Source organism: Sphaerodactylus townsendi, linkage group LG12 (genome assembly GCF_021028975.2).
Source record: "Sphaerodactylus townsendi isolate TG3544 linkage group LG12, MPM_Stown_v2.3, whole genome shotgun sequence".
In the NCBI taxonomy this organism is placed as follows: domain Eukaryota; kingdom Metazoa; phylum Chordata; class Lepidosauria; order Squamata; family Sphaerodactylidae; genus Sphaerodactylus; species Sphaerodactylus townsendi.
This window is the reverse complement of record NC_059436.1, coordinates 39159103-39184620: the sequence shown is the minus strand read 5'-3', so window position 1 is coordinate 39184620 and position 25518 is coordinate 39159103. Positions and strand designations below refer to the sequence as shown.

Below are 25518 nucleotides of genomic sequence, written 5' to 3'. Positions count from 1 at the left end.
TTGAAGGTAAACATTTTCAAGAGAGCTATGGTTTTTCTCAGTATAACATTATGTAATCCATTTAGTAGAAGGGCAAAAAAATGCTACATAGAAGGAGGCAACTTAGTAGACAGATGGATGAGAAGTTTAAATGTAAGACAGCAAAAATTACTATGTTGAGAGAAGGCCTATTTGGTGCAGCATCATATTCCCCAACAGAACTAAGGATATAAGCATGAAACTTTTTTTCCCGAGAGTAAGCCCCACAGAATAAAATTGGGACTGACTGCTGATCTGGCCTGTTTTGTACATCTCTCTAAAAGGTAGCGATATCTTCAGCTCACATGCCCCTTGTGCTCTTCCTAGCTGATGATTTTTTAGTAAATGAATATACCAAACCAGGGGTGCAAATGAATCCCTATAAGTTACTAGTCAGAAATAATTACTATACATATTTTTGAAATTTGAGGATTGAAAACTCCCGTACCTAGTGGTGGGATCCAAAAATTTTAGTAACAGGTTCCCATGGTGGTGGGATTCAAACTGTGGCGTAGCGCCAGTGGGGCTGGGTGGGGCATGACGGGGGCGTGGCCGGGCATTCCGGGGGTGGGGCATTCCTGGGTGAGGCTGTGGCAAGGACGCAGCCGCTGCGCCGGTCCTTGGGCGGGAAACGAATGCACGCAGGCGCAGGCTGCCATGCACACCGGTGCACCTCCTGCTAGACTGCTTCAAGTTCTACGTGCTACTGCTGAGAGGAGGGGCGTAACTAAGGCAAAAATCACGTAGCAAAATCACCAGTTAGTAACCCCCTCTCGGCACACACAAATAATTAGTAACCTATTCTTGGGAACCTGTGAGAACCTGCTGGATCCCACCTCTGCCCGTACCCCGCCCCTGCAATCAAGTTTTCTGAAGCTCTCTGAGCTGGATGCAATTATTTCTTATCTCAAATAACCTTTCAAATGGATCAAATCATTTGCAGCCTTAGTTTTAAAAATGCACATCTGGATCTTCCCAGATGCAGAGTCCTGAGCTAGAGGAGCTGTCAGTTTGATATAGGATGGTACTTTAGAAAATAAAACACACACCACCATAAAGTTCACTCATTGATGCTGAAGGAACAGATCTTTCGTGTGAATTTTTCAAAAATGCCGTCGCACCTTGCAGACTTCCAGAATGATTATTGCCTGAAGAAGAGCCAACTTCATCAGATGCATGAAGTGTGTTCTCAGTTGGCAGACGTATATATGTAAGTACAGAAAGATAAATGGTAAACAGTGGAACTGAAAAGCGATGAAATGTAAGAAGGAAAACCTCTGACATCTGTCGACAACATTTAAATACATGCTAAAAGCACAGTGACCATTTACATAATCACGAATTGACTGCAACGTTGTTCTTCCTAAATTTGCTAAACTAATGTAATACATATAGTGGGAACTATGGTCATAATTGAGGCCTGACTCAATAGTGACAAACTTCCTGATTTAGTTCTGCAAATTTCACATATGTCCATGTGAATCAGAGCTATGCAAGGGAAAATAACATTTCCTTTGCAAAAGCTATCCTCTTACTCCTAACTTACTATTTATAGCCAGAATTGGCCAACGCTTGCTCCTGTTGCTTCTTTCCATTAAAAAAAACCCCACTGTTTACTTAGATAATCCAGATATGTTCACTGAAACTCTGCAGGGTCCAGGGAACTGTTCCATTTTAATAGTGCCCTTAAATCTTTGCAGTGCTCGCTGCTGCATCCTGTTACCCAGGATGGAGACACAGTCTCTAAATAATGTGGGGGAAATTAGGAAATCTTTAATACCAATGTATACAAAGATCAGCTCCTGGAAGAAAATCCACAGAGAGGAATATAATGCAAATTTGACAATCTTTGTTTGTAGGGATAAGAGGTTCACAGGCACTTGATTCAATGCAATAAACACACACACTGATTTCCTAGTTCAGATCCAAAAGCCAGCATCTGGTTCCAGGAGGCAACGCATTGGGCACAGTGACAAAGATGGAAAGGTATCAATCAGTGGCATAGCACCAAGAGAGCAGAGGGGTGTGTGCGCACTGGACAGGTGGCAGGGCGGGGGTGTGGCAGGGGCACAGGACGCACGTGTGCCCCCGGCACAGTTTCCCCTCGCTCCAGGCTCCAGCCTGGGTGTCAGTGGTACTGGGCGATTGGCCCTTTGGAGGATAGGATATGTATAGGGTGAAGAACCACCTGAGGGGGGTGTCACAATGATCTTTGGGAGGTACTTTGGGAGGAGCAGCAGTGGCATAGGAGGTTAAGAGCTCGTGTATTTAATCTGGAGGAACCGGATTTGATTCCTGGCTCTGCCACCTGAGCTGTGGAGGCTTATTCAGATTAGCCTGTACACTCCCACACACGCCAGCTGGGTGACCTTGGGCTAGTCACAGCTCTACGGAGCTCTCTCAGCCCCACCTACCTTTTGTTGTGAGGGGGGAAGGGCAAGGAGATTGTAAGCCCCTTTGAGTCTCCTGCAGGAGAGAAAGGGGGGATGTAAATCCAAACTCCTCCTCTTCTTCTTCTTCTACTAGGATAGCCTCTGGGAGGTGTCCGGTTGGATAGTTAGAGAAACAATTGAGTGCGTTGTAAGGTAGTCAGAAGAAGTTACAGAAGGGAGTATCTGGGTTATGATAATCAGAGGAGGTATTGACACCAGGAGTATCCATTCAGCAGGGCTACTGTATTGTGTTGAGGATACATTCTTCTTTGGCTGTGGAACCGAAAATGTTCTGCTGTGGCAAGCAAGCTGAGAGCCTGAGAGCAGAACGAAAAAAATGTCTTGGAAGTTCCTTGTAGGTAGACCTGGCTATTGCCAGAGAATGGGCTTCCCATCTGTGCAACGCCAGCATCACCCTTTAGGCTGGCGTGTGGCCAGGGATACCTGTGAATAAGCACTCCCCCTGCTATGCCAGGGCATTATACTTTCTGACTGGAAGGTAACAAGGTCATTCAAACATACAATGCTGCTGCTGCTGCTGCTGCTTCTGCTTCTGCTGCTGCTGCTGCTGCTGCTTCTGCTGCTGCTTCTTCTTCTTCTTCTTCTTCTTCTTCTTCTTCTTCTTCTGCTGCTGCTGCTGCTGCTTCTTCTTCTTCTTCTTCTTCTTCTTCTTCTTCTTCTTCTTCTTCTTCTTCTTCTTCTTCTTCTTCTTCTTCTTCTTCTTCTTCTTCTTCTTCTTCTTCTTCTTCTTCTTCTCCTCCTCCTCCTCCTCCTCCTCCTCCTCCTCTGAGAACAGGTAGTTCTACCAGATCTTTGCAACAGGAGTGGTTGAGTGATCCACTCTCGTCTAATACACGGTTGCAAAGCCAGAGCAGTAAATCATTCAAAGTTGCAACAGGCCACCTCTTTGTGGATGGGTAATTCAAGTGCATGTCTTGGCAGTTTCAGCTCTAAACCAAGTTGTCTTTTTTGAAGATAAATTGTTTCGAAAACTGTAGAGGATTTTTTTTCTCATTCTGGACCAAGAATATCAAAACCATCTGATTCCGACCACAAGAATCTGCCTAATCCAGAGACATTCGGACTCTGGAAATATCAGCTCTGTGAAGAGTCATGCACAAGGGGAGGAGAGAAAAGCATTTGTCCATATTAGGGATTTTGAATAAGAGCTGCATTTTAACAGCTGAATTTAGTAAATGTTTCCACTGAACTTTAAAAAAAATACAGATGTATTTCAGGATAAAATTGGTAGAGGAACAGAATTGGAAATCATTCATTTTAACAGCTGAATTTAGTCAATGTTTCCACTGAACTTAAAAAAAAATACAGCTGCATTTCAGGGTAAAATTGGTAGAGGAACAGAATTGAAAATCAGGAGAAAATCATGTTCCTGCTTTGAAAAGGTAGATATAAATACCGGTATGTACTTTGTCAGCACTGCTGCTCTGTAACATGAATGCACCAGATTCTTCTTTCTTTCTTTCTCTCTCTCATTCTCTCTCTCTTTGGAATCTTGAGCTGGCAACTCTCAGTTTGGAAAGCAAGCTGCCGAGACAATTGAACCGCATTCTTTCCATTTCTAAGCCTTCCTAGACTGTATGGCCTTTGTGTTTGCTCATAGCGTATGCACATAGTTACTGTATTTTTAAGCAAATGCTATGTGATGCTGTCAAAGGATAGACATACTGAGAGGTTGTGCGCAAGATAGATTTGCAACGGATAATCAGACTTCTGAGCTTGTCATATTTGTGTGGATCTGGAGAATGTTATTTGTTTTAAAGTACAAGTTTCTAGTCCTTGTTGTCAACAAAAAAACCCCTGGGAGTGCCTAAGAATATGGCAATGCTTTTATCTACTGCTTGAAAGCTGTACCATATATTACTTTATTGAGATGTTTACAGTAAGGCTCCTTCTGCACATGCAGAATAATGGACTTTCAATCCACTTTCACAATAGTTTGAAAGTGGATCTTGCTATTCCGCACAGTAAAATCCAGCTGCAAAGTGGATTGAAAGTGGATTGAAAGTGCATTATTCTGCACATGTGGAAGGGGCCTAACTTTGTATGAGTGGGTTACTTTAACAGGGCTGTCTCAAGCCCAATGTTGCAGCAAGTGGAAACATTTGCTGATTAAAAGTATATTTTTTTTGTCCATATGTCAGTGAAAGGACAGATTATTTTCAGACTCCCTTTAATTTAACAGCAGTTGTACTGTATTAGAACATTACCTTAAACACTAAGAACTGTATTATCTTGCAGCTGTGAAGTAGCTTGTACGGCCTAATTACACACAATAGTGTTAATAGGTTCTCCCCTTATCTCTGCGGTCCTGTTGAAAGTAAGAATACCAGGCATGTGAAGGGGGCATGACATGTGGTTGAGTGGGGGGCTAAATCTTCCTCCTGCACCATTTCCCCAATTTGAAACATTTGGGAAATGTAGGTATACTGAGAACCTGCATGTTGGGTTTTATTTAACATATCAAATAGCTCTCTGGTTCCAAATTGGGCCCCCATATGGTTGAGAATCCCAAGTTTCAGCAGGGAATTCCCAGCTCACAAAACCTGCAAGATGCCAAATGGGAGGTGCACTTTTTGTTTTCAAAACACTTACTCTGCTCACTCAGTCAAACATTCTTGAAGAGGCATAGGGAGCCGATTCCACATATTTTTCTTTTCTGCCAAAGTGGAACGCTGGGATTTTTTTGAGAGTTCATCAGCTGAGCGTTGTCCTGTGATCAACCACTTTCCAGGTTTTCTCGATCCTTGTATGTTGCTTCTCAGACCAGCTCTGCTGCAATCTTTTTGGAAAGAATGCAACCCAAGCATTTTAGTGTACCGTCTAGTCCTTTTTTGAAAATCCAACCCACGCTGTCTCGATTTTCCTTCTGTCCATCCCTTGTGACTGTCATTTCCTTAAGGCACCAACAGAGGGATTTTTGTGTGGTTAAAAAGATCGGTACTTTTCTGTAATGCACTGATTTTTTTAAAAAGCCCTCCAATTGATGGCTTCCCTCATCGGCCCAGGATTTAACCCACTAATATCGCTTTCCTGAGTAGAACTAGATAAACAAGACCAAATTACTTAGGGCCAAAATTTGGTAGTGAGGCTAGTTTGTCATCCTGATCTAGGCAGTTTTCTCAGGCACCCATGAAACTTCCTTCTATTGAACCAGACTCTTGGTTCGGCAAAATCAGTATTGTCTACTCTGATGGGCAGCTGCTGTCCAGGGTCTCAGGCAGAGGGTATTTCATATCACCTCCTCTCTGATACTTGTCACTGGAGGGGCCTTGAACATAGGACCTTTCACATGCCAAGTCTCTCTGCTCAGTAGGATGTGAATTTTGACCTGAATTGAAGGGTGTGCTGCATAGATTTATTCAGAGGGATGGCTGGCTGTATAGTTGGCTGACTCACAGAGCTCACAGCTGTGGCAGTGGGTGGGGTGTCTCTGAGAGAACGTTTTGTGTTGGGCTTGGATATTTACCTAGGTCGTGATCCATAAACCGGCTAAACCAGAGTGCCAGAGTGGCTTCCATCATGATCCTCAGCAATTGTATATGTAAGAGAAGTCTCATAGACACTTGAAAATCATCACTGGAGCATGTAGTGATGAGCATACCTGTTGCCTCACTTTCCTAGGGAGTTCTGGGTTCAGATGCCTCCTCAACCATTGCAGCATAATGGGTGAGTTTGGGCCAGTTGCTCTCTCTCAGCCGAACCTACCTCACAAGATTGTTGTGAGAATGAAACGGAGGGAATAATGATGTATGCTGTCCAGAGTCCTTGTTGGACAGAGAGATAAAAATATGATAGGTTCACAGCTATGTAGATTTGAGATTTCATAGATACAGCTTCTTTATCAGGTTTTGCTCCCTGTAAGGGAATATATATATATATATATATATATAAATAGATGTTGCAGCAAGCCTGAACAAATACATATTAATTTGTGTTTTGCAACCTAACCCAACATCCATTTGCCTTACCTACCAAACAGCAGAGACTTCAGTGATCTTAGCTGAACTTGTATAAATCAGACATCTGCTAAGTTATGCAAAAGTACATCAGATACTAAAGCAGATTTTCTATCCAAAGATATTCTCCAAACCTTCTCCGAACCTAGATTTCAATAAATACATGTCACTAGCACCAAAACGTGCATTCATATCACCTATGAGAATAATCTGTGAATATCTAATCACCACATTTTCAACATATTTATCAAAAGTTAACCAGAATTTTGCAATAAGGGCTAGGACTTTTAAGCAAGGAACGTACACATTAATTATCAAAAAAGTTTCATCTGTTATCTTAATCAAGAGAGTTATTGCACTATCATTAAAAAAACCCTAATTGAATTTTGTTCAGTGGGGTGTTGTATGGTTTCCGGGCTGTATGGCCGTGTTCTAGTAGCATTTTCTCCTGACGGATCCTCTGAAGATGCCAGCCACAGATGCAGGCAACACATCAGGAGAAAATGCTGCTAGAATACAGCCTGGAAACCACACAACACCCCAGTGATTCCGGCCATGAAAGTCTTTGACAATACAATTTTGTTCAAGTTTTAATCCTTTCTAACCTGGGTTACAAGACTACCCTTTAAATATCTTCTATTAGTCAAGCTAAGGTTTTCTGATCTAGCTATTGTTAATGTTCTACTTCCCCCTAGGGGTGAGATCGTGGTTGGTTCCCTTTGTAGGAGATATGAAGGGACTCATGGTATTTTTGCGAAAAAAAATTGGGAAGAGACATAAGTAGAATCCAGGTGTATGCAGTATAGCACAGAAGATCCTCCACAAGACAGTAGTTTTAGCGGAAAGCAGTCTGCTCTCTGAGGTGCGCCCTCTTCAGCCAACTCATAGTTTCTTCTCTCATTTGGTCTGTCCCAAACTCAAAATTGCTGTTTCCACATCCGCTCACTCACAGTTGCTCCTCTCCTCTTGGGAGGGCAGAAGAAGAAGAAGAAGAAGAGTTTGGATTTATATCCCCCCTTTCTCTCCTGCAGGAGACTTAAAGGGGCTTACAATCTCTTTGCCCTTCCCCCTTCACAACAAATACCCTGTGAGGTAGGTGGGGCTGAGAGAGCTCTGAAAAGCTGTGACTAGCCCAAGGTCGCCCAGCTGGTGTGTGTGGGAGTGTACAGGCTAATCTGAATTCCCCAGATAAGCCTCCACAGCTCAGGCGGCAGAGCGGAGAATCAAACCCGGTTCCTCCAGATTAGATACACAAGATCTTAACCTCCTACGCCACTGCTGCTCCTCTCCTACAGAAACCTCTCCTACAGCTCCTGTAGGATACTTGGGCTGAGCTATCAGGAAAACCATATCCGAAAAATCAGATCCTATTCAGGAAGCATCCACAACCATTAGCAGACAATAGGACTTCCTTTGTCTTAGATGGCGATTCATCCTATATGAGAATCTTAGGGTACCAGTGTGTGTTAGATTAATTACAAAAACCCTTTGATCCACAAAAGACTAATTAAGCAGTTTTTTTAAAAAAAATAATTTTTCATGAATGTAATTTCAGATGGTAAACACTTGAGTCCTTTTTGAGTCTATCGAAATTGGATCAAAAGCAGATCATCAAACAGCTGGATCTACTCAAGACTAGCCTATTAGAAAGCAAAGAATGATATCCACTGGCTTCAGAGCAGCCCCTTGGGAATAAAACAAATTCCCAACCTACTGTTTCGTCCAATGCTGAAGAACCAATACAAGTCAAATCTCCAACATGTACCATCAGAAGCTAATCCATAAATTCCCCGCGATCTGAACAACCTACCATTGTAGATCTACAGGATCTCAGGAAAGACCATTTAAACTATGATCCAACTTTGATATCACTTATGGTAAACACTGTCTTGCTTACACAGAAGGGAATTAAAGTGGAACTGATACTAATCAAGAAACTGAATTGGTGGTACTTCCTATGTATCAGTTATTGCATAAGAAGTTTTAGAATAAACTGCATATTAACTTTTGAAGTCCTCAGCTCTGACAAGATTCCATCTGATGACCCGATTCCTAACTCTGATAATTCTTCTTGAGGAATGTGGCCAGTGGTTTGCTTTTATTGTCTGGAGTTCATCATTGCAAATGGGGGCACATGAGACTGAATTTTCCTCTATACCAAGCACCCTGCATGCAGAATACTAGCATTTCAGGAGAAGGACTAGAACCCTTATCATGCTGGCCTTTTGCATGCAAGGAATTTAAAAACAGTTTTCCATCAGCCTAGGATACATGCATTAAGATGTATGGCAGCATTTGCCACAAGTACACAGTATGGTGTCCCATACACGCATCAAATTCTTGCCTTTTGCAAGAGCTGGTTTTATTTCTGTCTGGAAAAGCAGTTATTATGCAACCTTGTAAAAATGAAAACCAATTGTGTTTGTTTGCCCCCTGCTGGTCAAATGCTGACGGGAACTGTTTGCTGATCCTGAAAAATGAAATGAAGAAAGGTTGTGCGGTATAGTCCTATCTTGACTGATCTTGCAAGCTAAGCAGAGTCAGTGCTTGCATAGGAGACTGACTACCAAGGAAGAATCTGCAGAGGAAGGCAGTGCTGTTAAATTGCTTTGTGTTGTTAGATAGAGCAAACTACCTCTGCTTTTTCCTTGCCTTGAAAACCCCTTATGGGGTGACTATAAGTCAGTTGCATCTTGACAGTACTTACATATGTAAGAAATGAAATAAGCTGATGTTCAGTTGAAAACTACAAAGGATTTTGGACTGGCTTTGATGCAGACCTCAGTTAGTTGGGTCTCATTCTTCCAGCTATATCCCCTTTGTATTCAAGCAGGGGCTAGCAATCTATGCAATCGATGACACTCCATTGTGAAGAGTTACCTATCAGGAGCATGCAGGATGTAGCTGTTTGCTTTAAATACCCCTGTTTCAAGGGTTGCAAAATATTTGGATTGCATTCTGTAGCTCTAGTAACTGTCTGTTTTTTTAAAAGAGACAATAACTTAAGACATTAATTGGTCCAGAATAGATGCCCCTTGGAAATCTACATGCAAGCAGAAATAAATTTAGATCATGAGGGCTCCAAAATTAGGCAATTTGAAGTCCAGTGGATTTCACTTGAAGAGTGTGGGCGTTTCCCCACTTATCTTTGCTGCCCTTTGCTGCGCGCTACTCTCAGCGTGCAAGGCCATCTCTACATGCGTGTCTGGAAGCGGTTCCCCGCGACTTCGTGCTCTGCAATAGTCGCGGGGTCATCAAAAGGTGCCGTTTCGAGGAGCACCAGGGATGCCATGCGCTGAGGGGGCGCGAGAGTGGCAGCATCGGGACGGCTGCGTTGTGCAGCCGCCCCTGTAGTGTGGAGTGCCGGGGGACCCCGCGCGACTTGAGGAGAGTAGCGTGGGGCTTAAGGTGAGTGGGGAAAGGGCCAGGGATAAGCTTTTCCTGCAATGGCATCATGCAGTGTTGAATTTTGTATTTAACTTCTTCGGGACAGGATCCCATCTCTCCCCTTACTGGTTGATTCTTCTGAAGCACACTGTAGACTGGAATCACTGTACAAACAATACATTTATGCATCGCGTGGCCAGCAATATGTAGTGATCAGAGTACCAAGCTAGGACTGAGGAGACTTGTCCTCAAATCTTCATCTGACCATGAAGCTACTCAGATGACCTGGGCCGACTTCAGCCTAACCCACTTCACAGTGTTGTGAGGATAAAACGTAGGAGAAGAGATACAGGCATTCTGCCCTGATCTCCTTGGGGAAAGGATGGCATCATGAGATGGTAGCATGTACTTGTAAGCTTCCTGCTTGTTCTCCAAGGAATAGTGCCTTTCTGGAAGAACGTTGCTTTACTGATTTCCATGTCCATGTTGCATTGACATTATTATTATAGGGCCTGAAAAAAGGAGCTGTCCTATCAGCGCCTCTTACTGCAAGGTCACATGCCACCAATGTCATCCTTGCTGCTGACAGAGGACAACCCAAGCTGTCTTTCTGCACATATCTGATAAATGGAGACAAGTCTGACATAAATAACAGCAACATTCTGAAATGCAATTGGAGAACATCTCAGTCGGTCTAGACCAGTGGTGGGATCCAAAAATTTTAATAACAGGTTCCGATGGTGGTGGGATTCAAACAGTGGCCCCGCTGCACACCCGCACCTCCAGTCCCTATTGGGCAGGGAGGTTGCTTTAGTAACCCCTTCTCGGCACTCAGAAAAAATTAGTAACCTCTTCTAGAGAAGTGGTGAGAACTAGTTGGATCCCACCTCTGGTCTAGACATTGTGCCACAGAGCTGAAAATTTGCCGAATCAGTATGTATGAGGAAGTATGATGCTGTCCAGTTAGGCCTCAGTCGCAATAATGGTTTCCTGTTGCACTAGTAGCAAATCTAAGATGACCGTATTAATACTTGCTGTGCTCAGCTTCTGTGCTTTTTACGAGAAATGTCACCACTGGTGTTTTTGCACGTCATTGTTGTGTGACCCTCTCTTCTCCGTGGAGAGATGCAGTTTGTGAATGAGAAGCTATTGTGCCATAATAAATCTGTCAGTGTGGTTCGCCGTAACAAAATTTCAATGCAATCCTATGCAAAATTACTCCTGTTGAGGCCCATTGATTCAAGTGGGCTGAGAACTGAATAACTGTGCATAGGATTGCTCTGAAATTCATTTGCCTTTTTCTGTTTTTGAAGCTGCGGCTGCTACTTGGCAGAGCAGTTAATTAAAATCGCTGCAACCATTCCAGTGCAATGATTTCAGTCTCATGGGGCACGTCTTTAAGCCAACATCTCTTGAAACGTCTCTGTTCCTGCTGTGGGAATTCCCCTGAGGGTTATCAGCAAAACTGATTGGCTGATATCACAGTGGAATCTATATAGATCCAAGGAGTTTCCTTGTTCTTAAACAAAATCAAGAAGTTGGAAGCCATAGGTGTAACATCAACAGTGTAGAACAGCACCTTTGTATTTACCAAGTTTGCAGCCTAAATCTCTGATCACGGTCAACCCTCCCCCACCATACCCGGCCATTTTCCCTGTTGTTGCTTCTACAGAGGACAGGGCAAACTCCACCCAGCAGGTAGATCAAATAGCAACTGGTGGATTTTCCAAATCAAACTGAAAACCAAAGGGTATCATGATTTTTCTATCTCGAAGAAGAAGAAGAAGAAGAAGAAGAAGAAGAAGAAGAAGAAGAAGAAGAAGAAGAAGAAGAAGAAGAAGAAGAAGAAGAAGAAGAAGAAGAAGAAGAAGAAGAAGAAGAAGAAGAAGAAGAAGAAGAAGAAGAAGAAGAAGAAGAAGAAGAAGAAGAAGAAGAAGAAGAAGAAGAAGAAGAAGAAGAAGAAGAGTTGGATTTATATCCCCCCTTTCTCTCCTGTAGGAGACTCAAAGGCAGAGGTGGGATCCAGCAGGTTCTAACCAGTTCCCGAGAGTGGGTTACTAATTATTTGTGTGTGCCGAGAGGGGGTTACTAATTAGGTCTGCTTTTCCACTAGGTCCAAAAATCATAAAGTCCTGTTTTTTCCTATGTGGCTGGTTAGCGAAGGTAGAAAATGGGATAATTCTCCCTGTTGGGCTGTTTTAGAAACATGTTTTAGAAATATGGTAAAGTTCCTTGTTTCAGGAAAGTATCCTTCTTTTGATTTCTAGAAACAAAATTAAGTATTTGAAAGTATTAAGTGTTCGACAGGCAGTCAATTAGAGGAGAAGTAGTTGTTTTTGTTGGCAGTAAACGATAGGACTTGCTATAATGAGTTTAAATTATGGACAGAAAGATACCAGCTGGAAATTAGGAACTTTTTTTTTTCAGTAAGAGTTTTTTACAGTAACTGAGAAATTATTAATGCCCCACCCCCATCATGCCCCGCCCAGCCCCATTGTCACTACGCCACTGTTTGAATCCCACCACCATGGGAACCTGTTACTAAAATTTTTGGATCCCACCACTGCTCAAAGGAGCTTACACACTCCTTTCCCTCCCCCCTCACAACAAACACCCTGTGAGGCTGAGAGAGCTCAGAAGAACTGTGAGTAGCCCAAGGCCACCCAGCTGGCGTGTGTGGGAGTGCACAGGATAATCTGAATTCCCCAGATAAACCTCCTCAGCTTAGGCGGCAGAGCGGGGAATCAAACCCAGTTCCTCCAGATTAGAGTACACCTGCTCTTAACCACTACACCACTTCCAATTCTGATGTCTGACCTGAACTTCAAAGCTGCCTTTCATTGGTAGCCAAGTTCGTAGGCACAGGTCCAGTACCTTCTTCTAAGGAGCTGTGGTGGAAAGTACTATCAAGTTGCAGCTGGCTTGTGGCAACCCTGTAGAGTTTTCAAGGCAAGTGGGGTATAGAGGTGGTTTGCCATTGCCTTTCTCTACATAGCAGCTCTGGACTTCCTTGGTAGTCTCCCACCCAAGTACCAACCCTGCATACCTTCCCAGGTCTGACCAGACAAGGCTAGCCCTGAGCTATACTATCCATATTGAAGTTTTGAGCCACAGCCAGCAAAAGGCTGTTTGAGGCACAACCTCCTTAAGCAGACACCCACGCTCCACAGTTGGATTACACTTACATTTGGGGATTGTTTGTCAGATGGCTCTTGGGGCGTATGGGCTGCAGGGAGCTAGAAGAAATTATTCGGAAGAAAGGTCAGGAGAAGAGCAGATTTTGTAGTTAAGGCAGGGGAATGAAAAAGCTTCTCTGCTTACTCAGCCTCTGCAATTTCAGCTCTGCCCTGTTGTCAAGTCGTAAATGGTATTCCAGCTGGCCAGACAGATGGTGGGGAGACAATTGATCTCTTGGGGGGAAGGATGCTGGCAGAAGTCATGTCCCCTTTAAAAGATCCCTTGGCTTTCAGAATTTATACTCTTGGCTATGTATGCATCATGCAAATCAAGTATAGTGGCATTCTCCCTATTTTCTTATCAATGGAGCCCTGCGATTTTTGTTAATCCTGAGGTTCTCAAGATATTGAAGTTTGAACCCTGTATTGTATGGTTTTCTGTGACCTGGGTGACCAGGCTAGCCCCAACTGGTGAGATCTTGGATGCTTAGCAGGGTCATCCTGGTCAGTGTTTGGATTGGAGACCACCAAGGAATGCCAGGTCATTAGACAGAACCAGACAATGGCAAACAACCTCTGAAATCTGCGGCCTTGTTAATCCTTACAGGGTTGCCATAAGTTGAGTGTTACTTGGCAACAAAAAGGGGGGGAGAGAGAGAGAGGTGTGCCTGCTTCACAGAGCATGTGCCTCCTGTTGTGGAAAGGAAAAAGGACTGTATGTTTGGGGTGGAGGGTAGGATATGGGATAGCTTGGGAGAGAGTACTTCAAAAGTGGGATATTGAACAAACCTAGGTAATTTTTGTAACATTTCACAGCATGAAAAACTAGCAGATGCATTGTGGAACCATGAAGTTTCAAGTGGGTTTTGCTATGATTCTTCTGGAAGAGGCCTTAGCAAAAAGACCTTTAAGTCCTACCCCCCATCACTGCAAAGTTCTGAAAATATTACTGCAGTTTGTGGGAGACTGAAATGAAATGTGCCCTTTGGCCTGGGGAACTTAACTAGATGAAGTAGGAGAGGTGCGTGGTTGGATCTCCTCATGTTGTTCATGTCATTTAAATACCCTTGTGGAAGGCATTTTGGGTCAAGGCTGTGGCACCTTAACTCTTTACCTCTGCACCATTTCCAAGAGGAATCAAACCCTCTCTCAGCCACCCAGAAAAAAGTCAAGCTGCTGATGAATTTTCTCTAATTTTAATGTCATTTTTTTAAAAAAATGGTGTTCCAGGATAAAAGCCAACGAGCAGAATTGCTCAAAACAATTACCCTACGCAAAATTTTTCAAGGGTATTGTAATTCATTACTTTTAAAAAACGTGAACGTCATCATTTCACAATATTGCTTAACTGGTTTGTTTTTCAAATTTACTGTCCATGTGCTGTCCTCCACTTGGCCAGCTGTGGGAAATGGCCTAGAGCAGACTCTCAGCCTGCATAGCTCAGTTTAGCTCGAGCTAAGCAGGGATGGCCACAATTAGTACTTGGATGGGGAATCACCAAGCAAGACCAAGGTTGCCGTGCAGAAGAAGGCCGTGGGCCACCACCTCTGCTCCTCCCTTGCCTTGAAAGCTCCATGGCGGCTGAAGGTGCTGGTGACTTGCAACACGTTCCTCTTCTTCTCTTCCTCTGGAAGGCAGCCAAGATCAACAGCAGAACCTGGATGGAGGAGCTAAAACCTTCCTGTGGGGAGCTGTCCAGGATTCACATGAGCTTAGTCAGAGAACTAATCGGCCTATCCAGTGGTGGGATTTATCAGGTTCGCACCACTTCTGCAGAGTCACTTGCTAAAATGGTGCTTGTAAACAACCGGTTGTTAAATTATTTTAATCCCACCACTGGCCTTACCCCTTGCCGCCTGGGGGGGGGGGGGGAGAATGAGCTTGAGGGTGCAGAAAGACAACACAGACAACCACCTTGTGTGGAATAAAATTTGGCCACAGCCTGTTTATTGATATGCTGGCTGAAAGAAGCAGAAGCACAACATAGGGGACAGATCCGGCACTGGGCAGCACATCTGCTGTCCCCCAGTAATCACCTTCCCCCAGCCTGATGCTTGGAGGGAAGCCAACACCCGGAGCAGCAAGATAGTGGGAGTCATCTGAGTTCTGGCCTCTGGATGAACTCCCCTTACTGCCAGGGGGTACGAGCAGAGGTGGGATCCAACCAGTTCTCACCACTTCTCTAGAAGTGATTATTAAATTTTTCTGAGTGCCGAGAAGGGGTTACTAAAGCAACCTCCCTGCCCAATAGGGACTGGAGGCGCGTGTGTGCGGTGATGCCATTGTTTGAATCCCACCACCATCAGAACCTGTTAATAAAATTTTTGGATCCCACCACTGGGCACGAGCCACCAGCAGCCCCCGCTTGGGCATGCGGTATACATGCTTGCTACCACCCCAGGCCTCTTATGGAGGCTCCCACCAAAAGGGGAGGCCCAGCATGCACGCTGTTCCTCCCCAAATGGATCAGTCCCCATGCGCAACCCACCAGGCTGTGATGGATGACTGTAAAGAACAGCAAAGCCCAAAAAACAATAGGGCAACACTACAAGGTTCAAAAACGAGGGGGGGGGGAGGAGAAGCAGTCATAGCTCGAGCAGAAGAGAGGCTTGGGAAGGCCTGCCCTGCCCTTATAAGGCCACGGTTTTGAACCATTATGAGAGGTCATCTAGGCAACTGGATTACTTAAATATGCCAGCATCTTACAAACTCAGACTGCCTTGTTAAAAACTGGAGGAAAGGTGAATGTTAGTAACAAACAACTGAAGACTTTTAGCTTATTATTAAATCCAGATGTTGGATTCCAGCAAGTGGGATATGACTATTGAGAACTATACATCCTTGGTATGATTACCTGCCAATGGAATGACCGCAGGAAACCTTTATGATCCAGGAAGTTTCCACTATCTAATACTGTAGCGACATGTGTGTTTCAACAGGTTTTTTATAAGCTTGAGAAAGCTGAAGAAGGATTTGGAGTTGTCCTTTCAGGGAGAACCAATCACTGTGCTTGCAACTAACAGAAAATGAGAGGAGAAGTTATCATGCCTACCAATACTGCATCTACTCTTTTTGTCAATAATTATGACTTCACCTTCCCCATCGTTGATTAGAATGTTTGTGAACATTCCATTGCATCAAAGTAGGTAATCCAGCAACAAACTGGGGGAGTTAGTTGGTAAGCTATAAACAACCATCACTTTGTATCCTGATTTATGATTGTATCCATTATATGTTGTGCGCCGCCCAGAGCCCTTCGGGGACGGGGCGGGATAGAAATTTGAAACATAAATAAATAAATAAATAAATAAATAAATGTATATTCCCATAAATATATGGATGGACACACTAAATACTTGTGCAATTCTGTATATATTTAGATGGTTCTAAAAATACGTACATCTGCTTTTGGCATAGAAATTATAGGAGAGACAGGGTTAACATAAACCGCAGTATTCCCCAGCAAACATGGCAAACTTGTTGCATCTCTGCTGCTGTATATGACTGTCATGCCAAATTTTGTTCCTTTGATAGTATATGTTGTGGGAAGATGTCTCTGTTAGTTTGCAAGTCATGACCCACCCATGAATTCTTTGTCTCCATGGGGTGTATGGAAGGAACCCAAGGAAGATCCAGGCACAAATGGAGAAAAGAAGGAAAATCTGAGAACAAGGCTGTTTTGTTAACTTATTACGAAACGTCTTTAAAACGCCGATGGCCAATTTTTGATTTGAACTATGTTTCAACACTTTTGCCAACTCAGAGGGGAACAATTGAGCAAGATAAACACAGTGTTCTAGAAACGACACCCCCATGAGCATAGAAGAAAGGTCACAGTTAATTGAACCCCAAAGCTTCCCTTGAAGAAGAAAACTCTTGTAGCCAGCTGTCCAGCACTACACAGCTACATGTGTGTGGATGCAAATACGATAATCCACACCATTAGTTCAGCCTTATTTGCCTCATTAGTGGCCACTGAGGTACCTTTTGATTAGTCAGAGGGTATCATGCATGCTCAAATGAAAGAAAAACTAGTTCAAGGAAAATAATTTTCCAGGGCCACTTCATTTACCAGTTAAGTTTAGTTTTTAGAGAGCCCTTTGGTGCAGAATGATAAGCTGCAGTACTGCAGCCAAAGATCTGCTTATGACCTGAGTTCGATCCCAACAGAAGTCAGTTTCAGGTAGCCGGCTCAAGGTTGACTCAGCCTTCCATCCTTCTGAGGTCGGTAAAATGAGCACCCAGGTCGCTGGGGGTGAAGTGTAGATGTCTGGGGAAGGCAATGGCCAACCACTTCGTACACATAGTCTGCCTGGTAAATGTTGTGATGTGATGTCAGCCCAAGGGTCAACAATGACTCCGTGCTACCTTTATCTTTTACCTAAGTTCCCTTCCTAACTGTTTTCCCATTATTATTATCTTTTGCAATGGTGGATCCAGCGCAAAGAAGCCAGAAGTTCAGAGTGATGCTTGTGCTGTCAGCTTGATGGGGAATGTTTCGGGCTAGCCTTTAACAATATGACTCTTTGGACAGGCAGGGCCGTCTCCTTGCTCAGATGTGCAAACTGTAGCCCTACTCAGTTTGCTAGGCCTTGATTGTCTCCGGGTTCTTGCAAAACTTTGTATGCTTTTGAACTGAAGCTTGTTCTCCAAGGAAGTTCTAATCCTGTGCAGCAGCAGGCCTGCATCTGGAAAACCCGATCTCTGCTGAGCTGCAAAGCATCTGGCAAAGAGGTGATTTGCAGCAGAGATAGGGCAAACATGCCGGATATGTATCCTCCTTATCCCTTAAATATCTGTTACTTCCTCTTCTAGGCAGGTTATGACACATGCTTGCTACTCTTGGCGGGGGAGGGGAATGAGGACTGGAGCTGGAGGTAAAAATTTTAAGGACTACCAAACGGGAAAGGTTCTGCATCGTCTTCGGTCTGCTGCTTCTATTTTGTGGATCATCTGTTTGCCACCACCTAATAGCCAAAGTGGCATACTCTATGGGTCTCACATTATCGAGGACTCCACACTAAATGTTTGATTGGATTTGCAAGCTGTCAGGTGAAATCAGCATCTCACCGTATTCTCACAACTGAGCAACCCTGTTGAAAACGTAACTTTTAAATTGTGGTTTTCTTACTTTTGACATTTGAAATTGAAACCTACATGGAAGCAGTATTACTGAAGCGTCAGACATTTATTGTGTTATCTGGCTGTACAGCAAATGAAAAAACTGAATTACTTTACTATGCAAATGAGCAATGTATGTTTTAATATTTATGTGTATTTTTTAAAAATTTAGGGCCCCTTTATAACATATGCTACAGGCCCTGCACTAGCTTAATGTGACCCTGCTTGGCACAGACCCGGGTTCCCAATCTTTGGTCTGCTGCCAAAGGTGTATTGTGATGCTACAGAATGTACTGGCTAGCAGTGCCTGTTTGGCATGACTGCTGCCTCAGCATAACAGTGCATTAGTTTACGCCCTGCTGGTCCTGTCGGCCACATAAATGGCCTCTGGCCTGCTTGAAGCCTCCTCCAAGAACAGAGACTGTACAGAGGCGTTCCCCAGTGTTGCATTTCAGCAGGGGTTGGGCGTGTCTGGGATTGAATCCCTGCCAAGAATTGCAGATCTTCTTGGGACGGGAGATAAAAGGCAGGCGCAGGATCTTCCCGGTCCCTCTTTCCTCTGACAGCTCCGGGTGAAGGCAGGCTCAAGAAGGAAGCTGGGCTAACTGTAGTGCAGAGGAAGCTTGGTGGGAGGTTTTTTATAAAGAAAAATTGGTGCGATTAAGTGGTGTGAACATGATGCCTGTCCAGGGATTTGCCTCCCTCGTAATGGCTGTTGCCGTGCTGTCTGCCATGGTAAGTGACCATCTCTCTCTGGAGACAGTTTTTGACATCTGGTGTAGTGGGAAGGCTAAGAGAATACGGTGAGAGCTACATCCGTAGATTGCAACCTTCTTAGATGGCTCTGGCAAGCCTCAGCCCCACTGTCTGTAACAGGGGGATATGAAGACTTGTTCTACCTCATAGGCTTGTTGTAAGGATCATTTCCCTAAAGTATATGTTCACAAGGCTCTACATCACTGCTAAGGTGGTTCTATTATTATTATTATTGTAGATTTCACAGCTGCCAGATCTTTAGCTGGTTGTTGGCCTTCATTACAATTCGAGCCTCACCCAGAGACTGCTGCTATTATTATTATTATTATTATTATTATTATTATTATTATTATTATTATTATTATTATTATTATTATTATTATAGATTTCATAGCTGCCAGATCTTTAGCTGGTTGTTGGCCTTCATTACAATTCGAGCCTCACCCAGAAGCTAGGAGGTTGTAATGTATTGGCGTAGTATTCGTGCGGATCCCAGCAGGGCTGCCTTCTGAATTTGACAGATGTTAATTTATTATTATTATTATTATTATTATTATTATTATTATTATTATTATTATTATTATTATTATTATTATTATTATTATTATGCAAAGGCTGCTCTTTTACCTCCACAGTAGATTTGATGATCTTTTTTTTTTAGAAGCCGTGCAAGGCTGCAGTGCAAGTTGAGGGGCAAGCAAGTAAGCAAAATGGTCAGGTACCGTGGTTTGGGGATAAGATAGATGGCCCAGGCCTGTGGAGACCCAGGTTTAACTCCCTACTCTGCTGCTAAACTCACCAGGTGACCTTGAGTCAGTTGTATCAACTTCATTTACTTTCCTGGGCTGTGGGAAAGATAAAATGAAGGAGAGGAGAGCGTAATTTGCTTTCCCAAATCTCCTTTGAGAAAGGGTGATATAAAATGCAATTAGCAAACAAAATGAAGGTCAAGTTCTCATTAGCGATCATGACCTGGAAAAGATCCTTCCCTAAGATCTTGGCAACTTCCCCTTTTTACTTGAAAAGGGGACTAAAATCCTCCTCACTAGATTTTATGGTTGGGGGTCTCCACAACATGAGGAACTGTATGAAAGGGTCGTGGCGTTAGGAAGGTTGAGAACCACTGTTCTAGGAGGAAGGGTGGGATAAAAGCAGGATGGGTTACTGATTTTTATTTATTTAGATACTTATACCCCACTTTTTCTCCCAAGTGGGCACCCAAAGCAGCTGACATTATTCTCCATTCTTTTAGTTTCATTCTCACATCAATAACCCTGGATAGTCTGCGAGACAGTGACTGGTCGAAAGTCACCAAGTAAGGTTCTGTGGCGCAGTGAGAATTTGATCCCGGGTCTCCCTAATTTTGCTTGAAGTTATTTATTTATTTATTTACATTTATACCTCACCTATACACAGGATCTCTAGGCTGCTACAGCATTAAAAGCATCTCATTAAATAAATACATCTGTTAAAAACCCAACACACAAAAGTTAAAAATCCAATCCTAATCCTCAACACACACACACACACACACACACACACACCCCCGCAACCAGCAGCATCCTAAAGGGGGCATCCAGCAGGTCTAACCAGATGCCTGGGGGAAGAGGAAAGTCTTTGCCATGCACCTAAGGCCATGCAGGGTAGGTGCCTAGCGAACCTCTTAAGGGAGATTATTCCAAAACCACCAATAGAGAAAAGTTAATTTAGGCCCCTTCCGCACATGCAAAATAATGCACTTTCAAACCACTTTCACAACTGCTTGCAGGTGGATTTTGCTATTCCGCACAGCTTCAAAGAGCACTGAAAGCAGTTTGAAAGTGCATTATTCTGCATGTGCAGAATGAGCCAAAATGGCCAAACACTAAAAAAACCCCAAGTTTTTAAGAGTTACTTTTAAGTGCAGAAAGAACTGGGAGTCTGTGTGGAATAAGTACTATGTAACCTGGTGAATTTTTATTTTTCTCTGTGTTGGAAAGATAAGTACGAATAAACATGTTACGTTAAAAAAGAGTATTCATCTAACTATTGCACCATGCTGACTCTCCATTGATTTCTCTTGCATATAAACAACATAGCACTCTTTAGTCAAGAAAGAGTCCCCAGTTACAAAAGATTAGCAGTGTCTGCTAATCTTGTGTCTGTTTCGTCATTTATCATCCAGCCTTTTCTATATTGTGTGAGTGAATTGTAAGCTAGGAGTTAATGACAGTTTGTTCCCCTCCACAGGGAGGAGTTAGGAAACAGGCTTGTTTAAGGAGCTGAAGGGAGTTAGCAGTAGCTGGCAACAGCGAATATAGCTTGCAATATAAATAACTGGTGGAATTAAATTGGGTGTCGATAGCATCAAATCACTGCTAGGTAACCTCCCTGTCTCCCTGCCAGCATGGAAAGTTCAATCAGTGTTGGCAGCATTTAGCACAGTTTGCCAACAGAGCTGCTTCCAGCTCCTCCTATGGAGAGTAATATATTGCATGTTATTTTATATAAGAGAATTGTAAAAAAAATAATAAGTAAACATATGGTTATGAATCGCTCTTAGAGTCATGCTGATTTATTATGCAACGTAGACAAGAACTGAACAAGGCTGTTAATGAATTGGGGTTTTGGAGGTCATTAATTCATAAGGTTGTCATAAGTTGGAAGCGACTTGGCAGCACATACGTGCAGGGGCGTACTGCCCAGAGGGACATGTGGGATCAAATGTCCCCGGGCTGTGGCCATTTAGTCATGTGGGGCACAGAAAATCCCCCCCCACATCCTTCCTCTTTCCCCTCCCCCCCCAGGTCCATATACTGAATTCAAGACCTGGTACAAAAAACGTTGTTTGGTTGTGGTGGGGGAGGGCGGCTGCCCAGACTGGGGATGGGGACGGAAAACTCAGATTTTGCACCAGGCTATATTTTCCCTAGATACGCCTCTGCATACATGTGCATAGGTTGGGTTATTGTTTGACCGAAGGCATTTTGCAATGTACTTGGAACCAAATCACATATGAAGGCTAAAACTGTCATGCTCAGTCTGAGCTGGAGCAGAACTGGGGGTGTGGTGGTGGGATAACTGGTTTTGAATCTGAGATTTTGGAAATTGGAATTACGTCGCCATGAATCAGTTGCTTTCTGTGTACTTGCTTCTGTGCCCTTCTAATATCTGCTCAGCCTGTACATTTGTGAATATGTTGTTGCAGAAACTGGATGGCTATCTTAAAATGTAATTAACATATTTTTGTTCCATACAAGAATATGCTTTGGAAATCCTTGAGGTTCTTGCACTTCTCCACTTCCCCCAACGTGCCGCTCAAATATCGATCCTCCACATATTGAGGTTAAAACATACGGTGCTTTTTAGTTTAGAAAAGAAGACCGCTTTTTAAAAACGTCATTATTTCTGCCGCAGAACATAGGGATAGCCTCAAACTTTTAAAAAGAGAACCAGACATAGATCCTTCAGTTGCTAAATGGGGTTTCCAGTACTCAAAGGCAGCATACTTCTAACTGCCAGTTGTAGGGAAAGATATTAGAGGGAGGTTTGGAGGCCTTCTGATTGGCCACTGTGGAAAGCAGGATGCTAAACTACGTGGTCCAATCCAGCAAGCAGCTTCTTATGGGCAAATTTCTGCTTTTGTCATCTCTCATTGGTGGAAATTGGTTGCTGGAAAAATCCAGCAATCTTTCCCTGGAGGCAGCATAGAAGAGCAACAGAGTACAAAGGCCTCCTTGTGCAGAGCGAACCGGACTGAGTTGTTTTTCATTCCTTGCCACCTCTCAGCCCGTTAGCATGGTGGAGCACGCCGAATTCCTGAAAGCTGGAAGGGAGCCTGGCCTTCAGATCTGGCGGATCGAGAGGTTCGACCTGGTGCCAGTTCCAAGAAACTCTTATGGGGATTTCTTTACCGGAGATGCCTACGTGGTCCTGAACACTATCCGGCAGCGCAGTGGGAATCTGCAGTACGATCTTCATTTCTGGCTGGGTAAGGGAAACTCCTCCTATAGGGTCATGCAGATGTGGGGCTGCTTGGCTCTCCATTGCAGTTACAAGATTGGGACTGGCTGCAAGATCTGGTACTTCTTTTTGTCACCCCCTTCCCTACACAGAAGGAATTCTCCTACAACTTGGTCCCCTGCTTTCTGTATTTAAAAAAAGTAAAATTACAGTTTTCTGTGATTTATTGATTTAAAACATGCCTACGCCAACTTTCCACCCAATTTAGGGTCCCTAAGGACCCTCCAAGCAAAATAAAAAAGTGGATGCAGGTAACCCTTTGCAAATGGCATGCAAAAGAAATGGGCAAATTAGCCTCGTAAGTATCCAAGTGCTGAAAAATTCAGGTAATACAAACATAGTGGATCTTTGTATTGTTGAAGGCTTTCACGGCCGGATTCACCTGGTTGTTGTGTGTTTTCCTGGCTGTGTGGCCGTGGTCTGGTAGATCTTGTTCCTAATGTTTCGCCTGCATCTGTGGCTGGCATCAGAGATGTATCACAGAGGGAAGTCTGACTTCTGAAGATGCCAGCCACACATGCAGGCGAAACGTTAGGAACAAGATCTACCAAATATACCAGACCATGGCCACACAGCCCAGAGAACCCACAACAACCAATAGTGGATCTTGCTGAGTCTGTCTGACTGGCAGTGATCTGATGTCTTGTTGACTCTTGCGTTTCCTTCTTTTCTGATTCCTAGGGGAACAGTGCAGCCAAGATGAGAGCGGATCTGCGGCCATCTTCACAGTCCAGTTGGATGATTACCTTGGCGGCAAGGCAGTGCAGCATCGGGAGGTGCAAGGACACGAGTCTTCAACCTTTCTGGGGTACTTTAAACCAAGCATCAAGTACAAAGTGAGTGCCACTCGGGTCAGGGGGCCTGTATTTCTTTAGCACAGAGTTACTGGCTTGCTAGTCTTCTTATGGGGGGCTGAATAATTGTTGCTTAATTTGCTAATGGTAGGTCATAAATGCCTGTCCAAATATTTTCAATAAGCTGAAATGGAGAGGGTAGAGAAAAGCAGTATCCAGTGGGAGAGTGCTGGGGAGATTTTCCAGTTGTCCAAGGAAGCAATATGGGTCTGAGCTGCTGGCAGAGGAGGAGGCAGCTGGTTCGGATCTCACACAGCCAATTTGGAAATTAGATTCTGTACGGTGAATGTGCTGATGTGGATCGTTTCTGTATGCATCCCCACTGCATTTCTCCCTGCCTCTTTTACCAATGCCATCTTCTTATTTTGGAATAATCACATTGATTGTATTTGTTTCAGAAGTGTGCTCTTGTAAAACAACCAGAAAACAATACAGTGTATTGACACTGCGGCTATTTATGCATGCAGTGCTTACTCTGTGGCTATTTGCTCCTCAGTGGAGTTTTCCTGCTTTTGTTTGTTTTCACTGGAAATATCTACCAAGCCGAGCCCGCAACCCATCCCACTACCCCACCCCGCGCTTCCTTGTTGTTTCTGCAACCTCCAATTGGGCAGGAAGCCTGCCACTCCCCCCCCCCACCATTTCAATGGTCTGTCACCCCTGTGATAGACCTACAGTATAGGAAAAAAAAAGAAGAAGCCCTTTGATCCTCCTGAAAAGCTGGCCTGAAGAGTGGGTGGAACTGCTGCTGTGTGGGCAGGGAAGGATGGGGAGGAATGGGAAAACCTGAAGAAAGCTGAATGCATACTGCTGTCCTTCACTCTCCCCGTGAAGAGAGACAAAAAGTCACACTTTCACAGGTTTAGGAAGCCGCAAGGTTTCTGTGATCTGAGAGTGCACTAAATTCTAAAGAGGAAGAAATGTGTGCGTAACCAAGAATCCAACCTGAAGCAAATGAACACTCAGTGTGAAGGAGACAAGTGCGTAAATGGCCTGTAACACCAACCAATCATTTGCATGCACTCCTGTTGAATGAAATGTGCACTGGAGTCTTGCTCAGTGGGGGACATTCTATTGCCAGGTATTTACAGTTAGGGACTGTAGGACTGACAGGAAACAGGAAAGAATCTGATTTAGGGGAGGGACAGTAGCTCAGTGGCAGAGCATTTGCCTTGCATGCTGAAAGCCCCAGGTTCAAGTTCTGGCATCTCCAGTCAAAAAGATCAGGTAGCAGGTAACATGAAAAAGCTCTCTCTGAAATCGTGGAGAGCTGCTGCCAGTCAGAGTAAACCAGACACACTTTGTCTATAAGGCGGTACCATGTGTTTGTGTCTCACCTAGTCCAATCCCTGAGCATGCTGGACTAGTGCCAGCCTGGTCAAACTATCTGGGTTGGTAGTGATGTGAATGCCATTGAAGATCCTCTGCAAATTTAGGGTCTGCAACAGAGCATGTGTGTGTGCTGAGATTTGCCAGTTGCCCCCAATCCAATGTGGACAGACAAAAGACAGCCAGACACCTTTATTGGTCCAGTTAAAATTAATATACAGCATAGGAGGTCTTGATCCTCCTTGATCTGAGACTGCAAATACCTGAGCAGACCAGGTACTCGGGAGCAGCAGCAGCAGAAGGCCATTGCTTTCACATCCTGCATGTGAGCTCCCAAAGGCATCTGGTGGGCCACTGCGAGTAGCAGAGTGCTGGACTAGATGGACTCTGGTCTGATCCAGCAGGCTCTTTCTTATGTTCTTATGAGGTACACAGACTTATTCAAAAGCTCTAGCATAAAATAATA

The 25518-nt window shown here is 43.9% G+C and overlaps 1 protein-coding gene across 2 annotated transcripts in view; it reads left to right on the top strand.

Annotated features, from left to right (window-relative positions):
• Nucleotides 1-25518, top strand: part of GSN (gelsolin) — a 64519-nt gene that overhangs the window by 20593 nt on the left and 18408 nt on the right. The window contains exons 1-3 of one of the 2 annotated variants that reach the window (XM_048512789.1): nt 18546-18846; nt 22636-22837; nt 23551-23705. In XM_048512789.1, coding sequence (XP_048368746.1) covers nt 18787-18846; nt 22636-22837; nt 23551-23705 — 417 coding nt within the window. In that variant the 5' untranslated portion in view covers nt 18546-18786. Of the gene's footprint in view, nt 1-18545; nt 18847-22635; nt 22838-23550; nt 23706-25518 lie in introns of those variants that run through there. The other variant, XM_048512790.1, reaches the window with a different exon arrangement.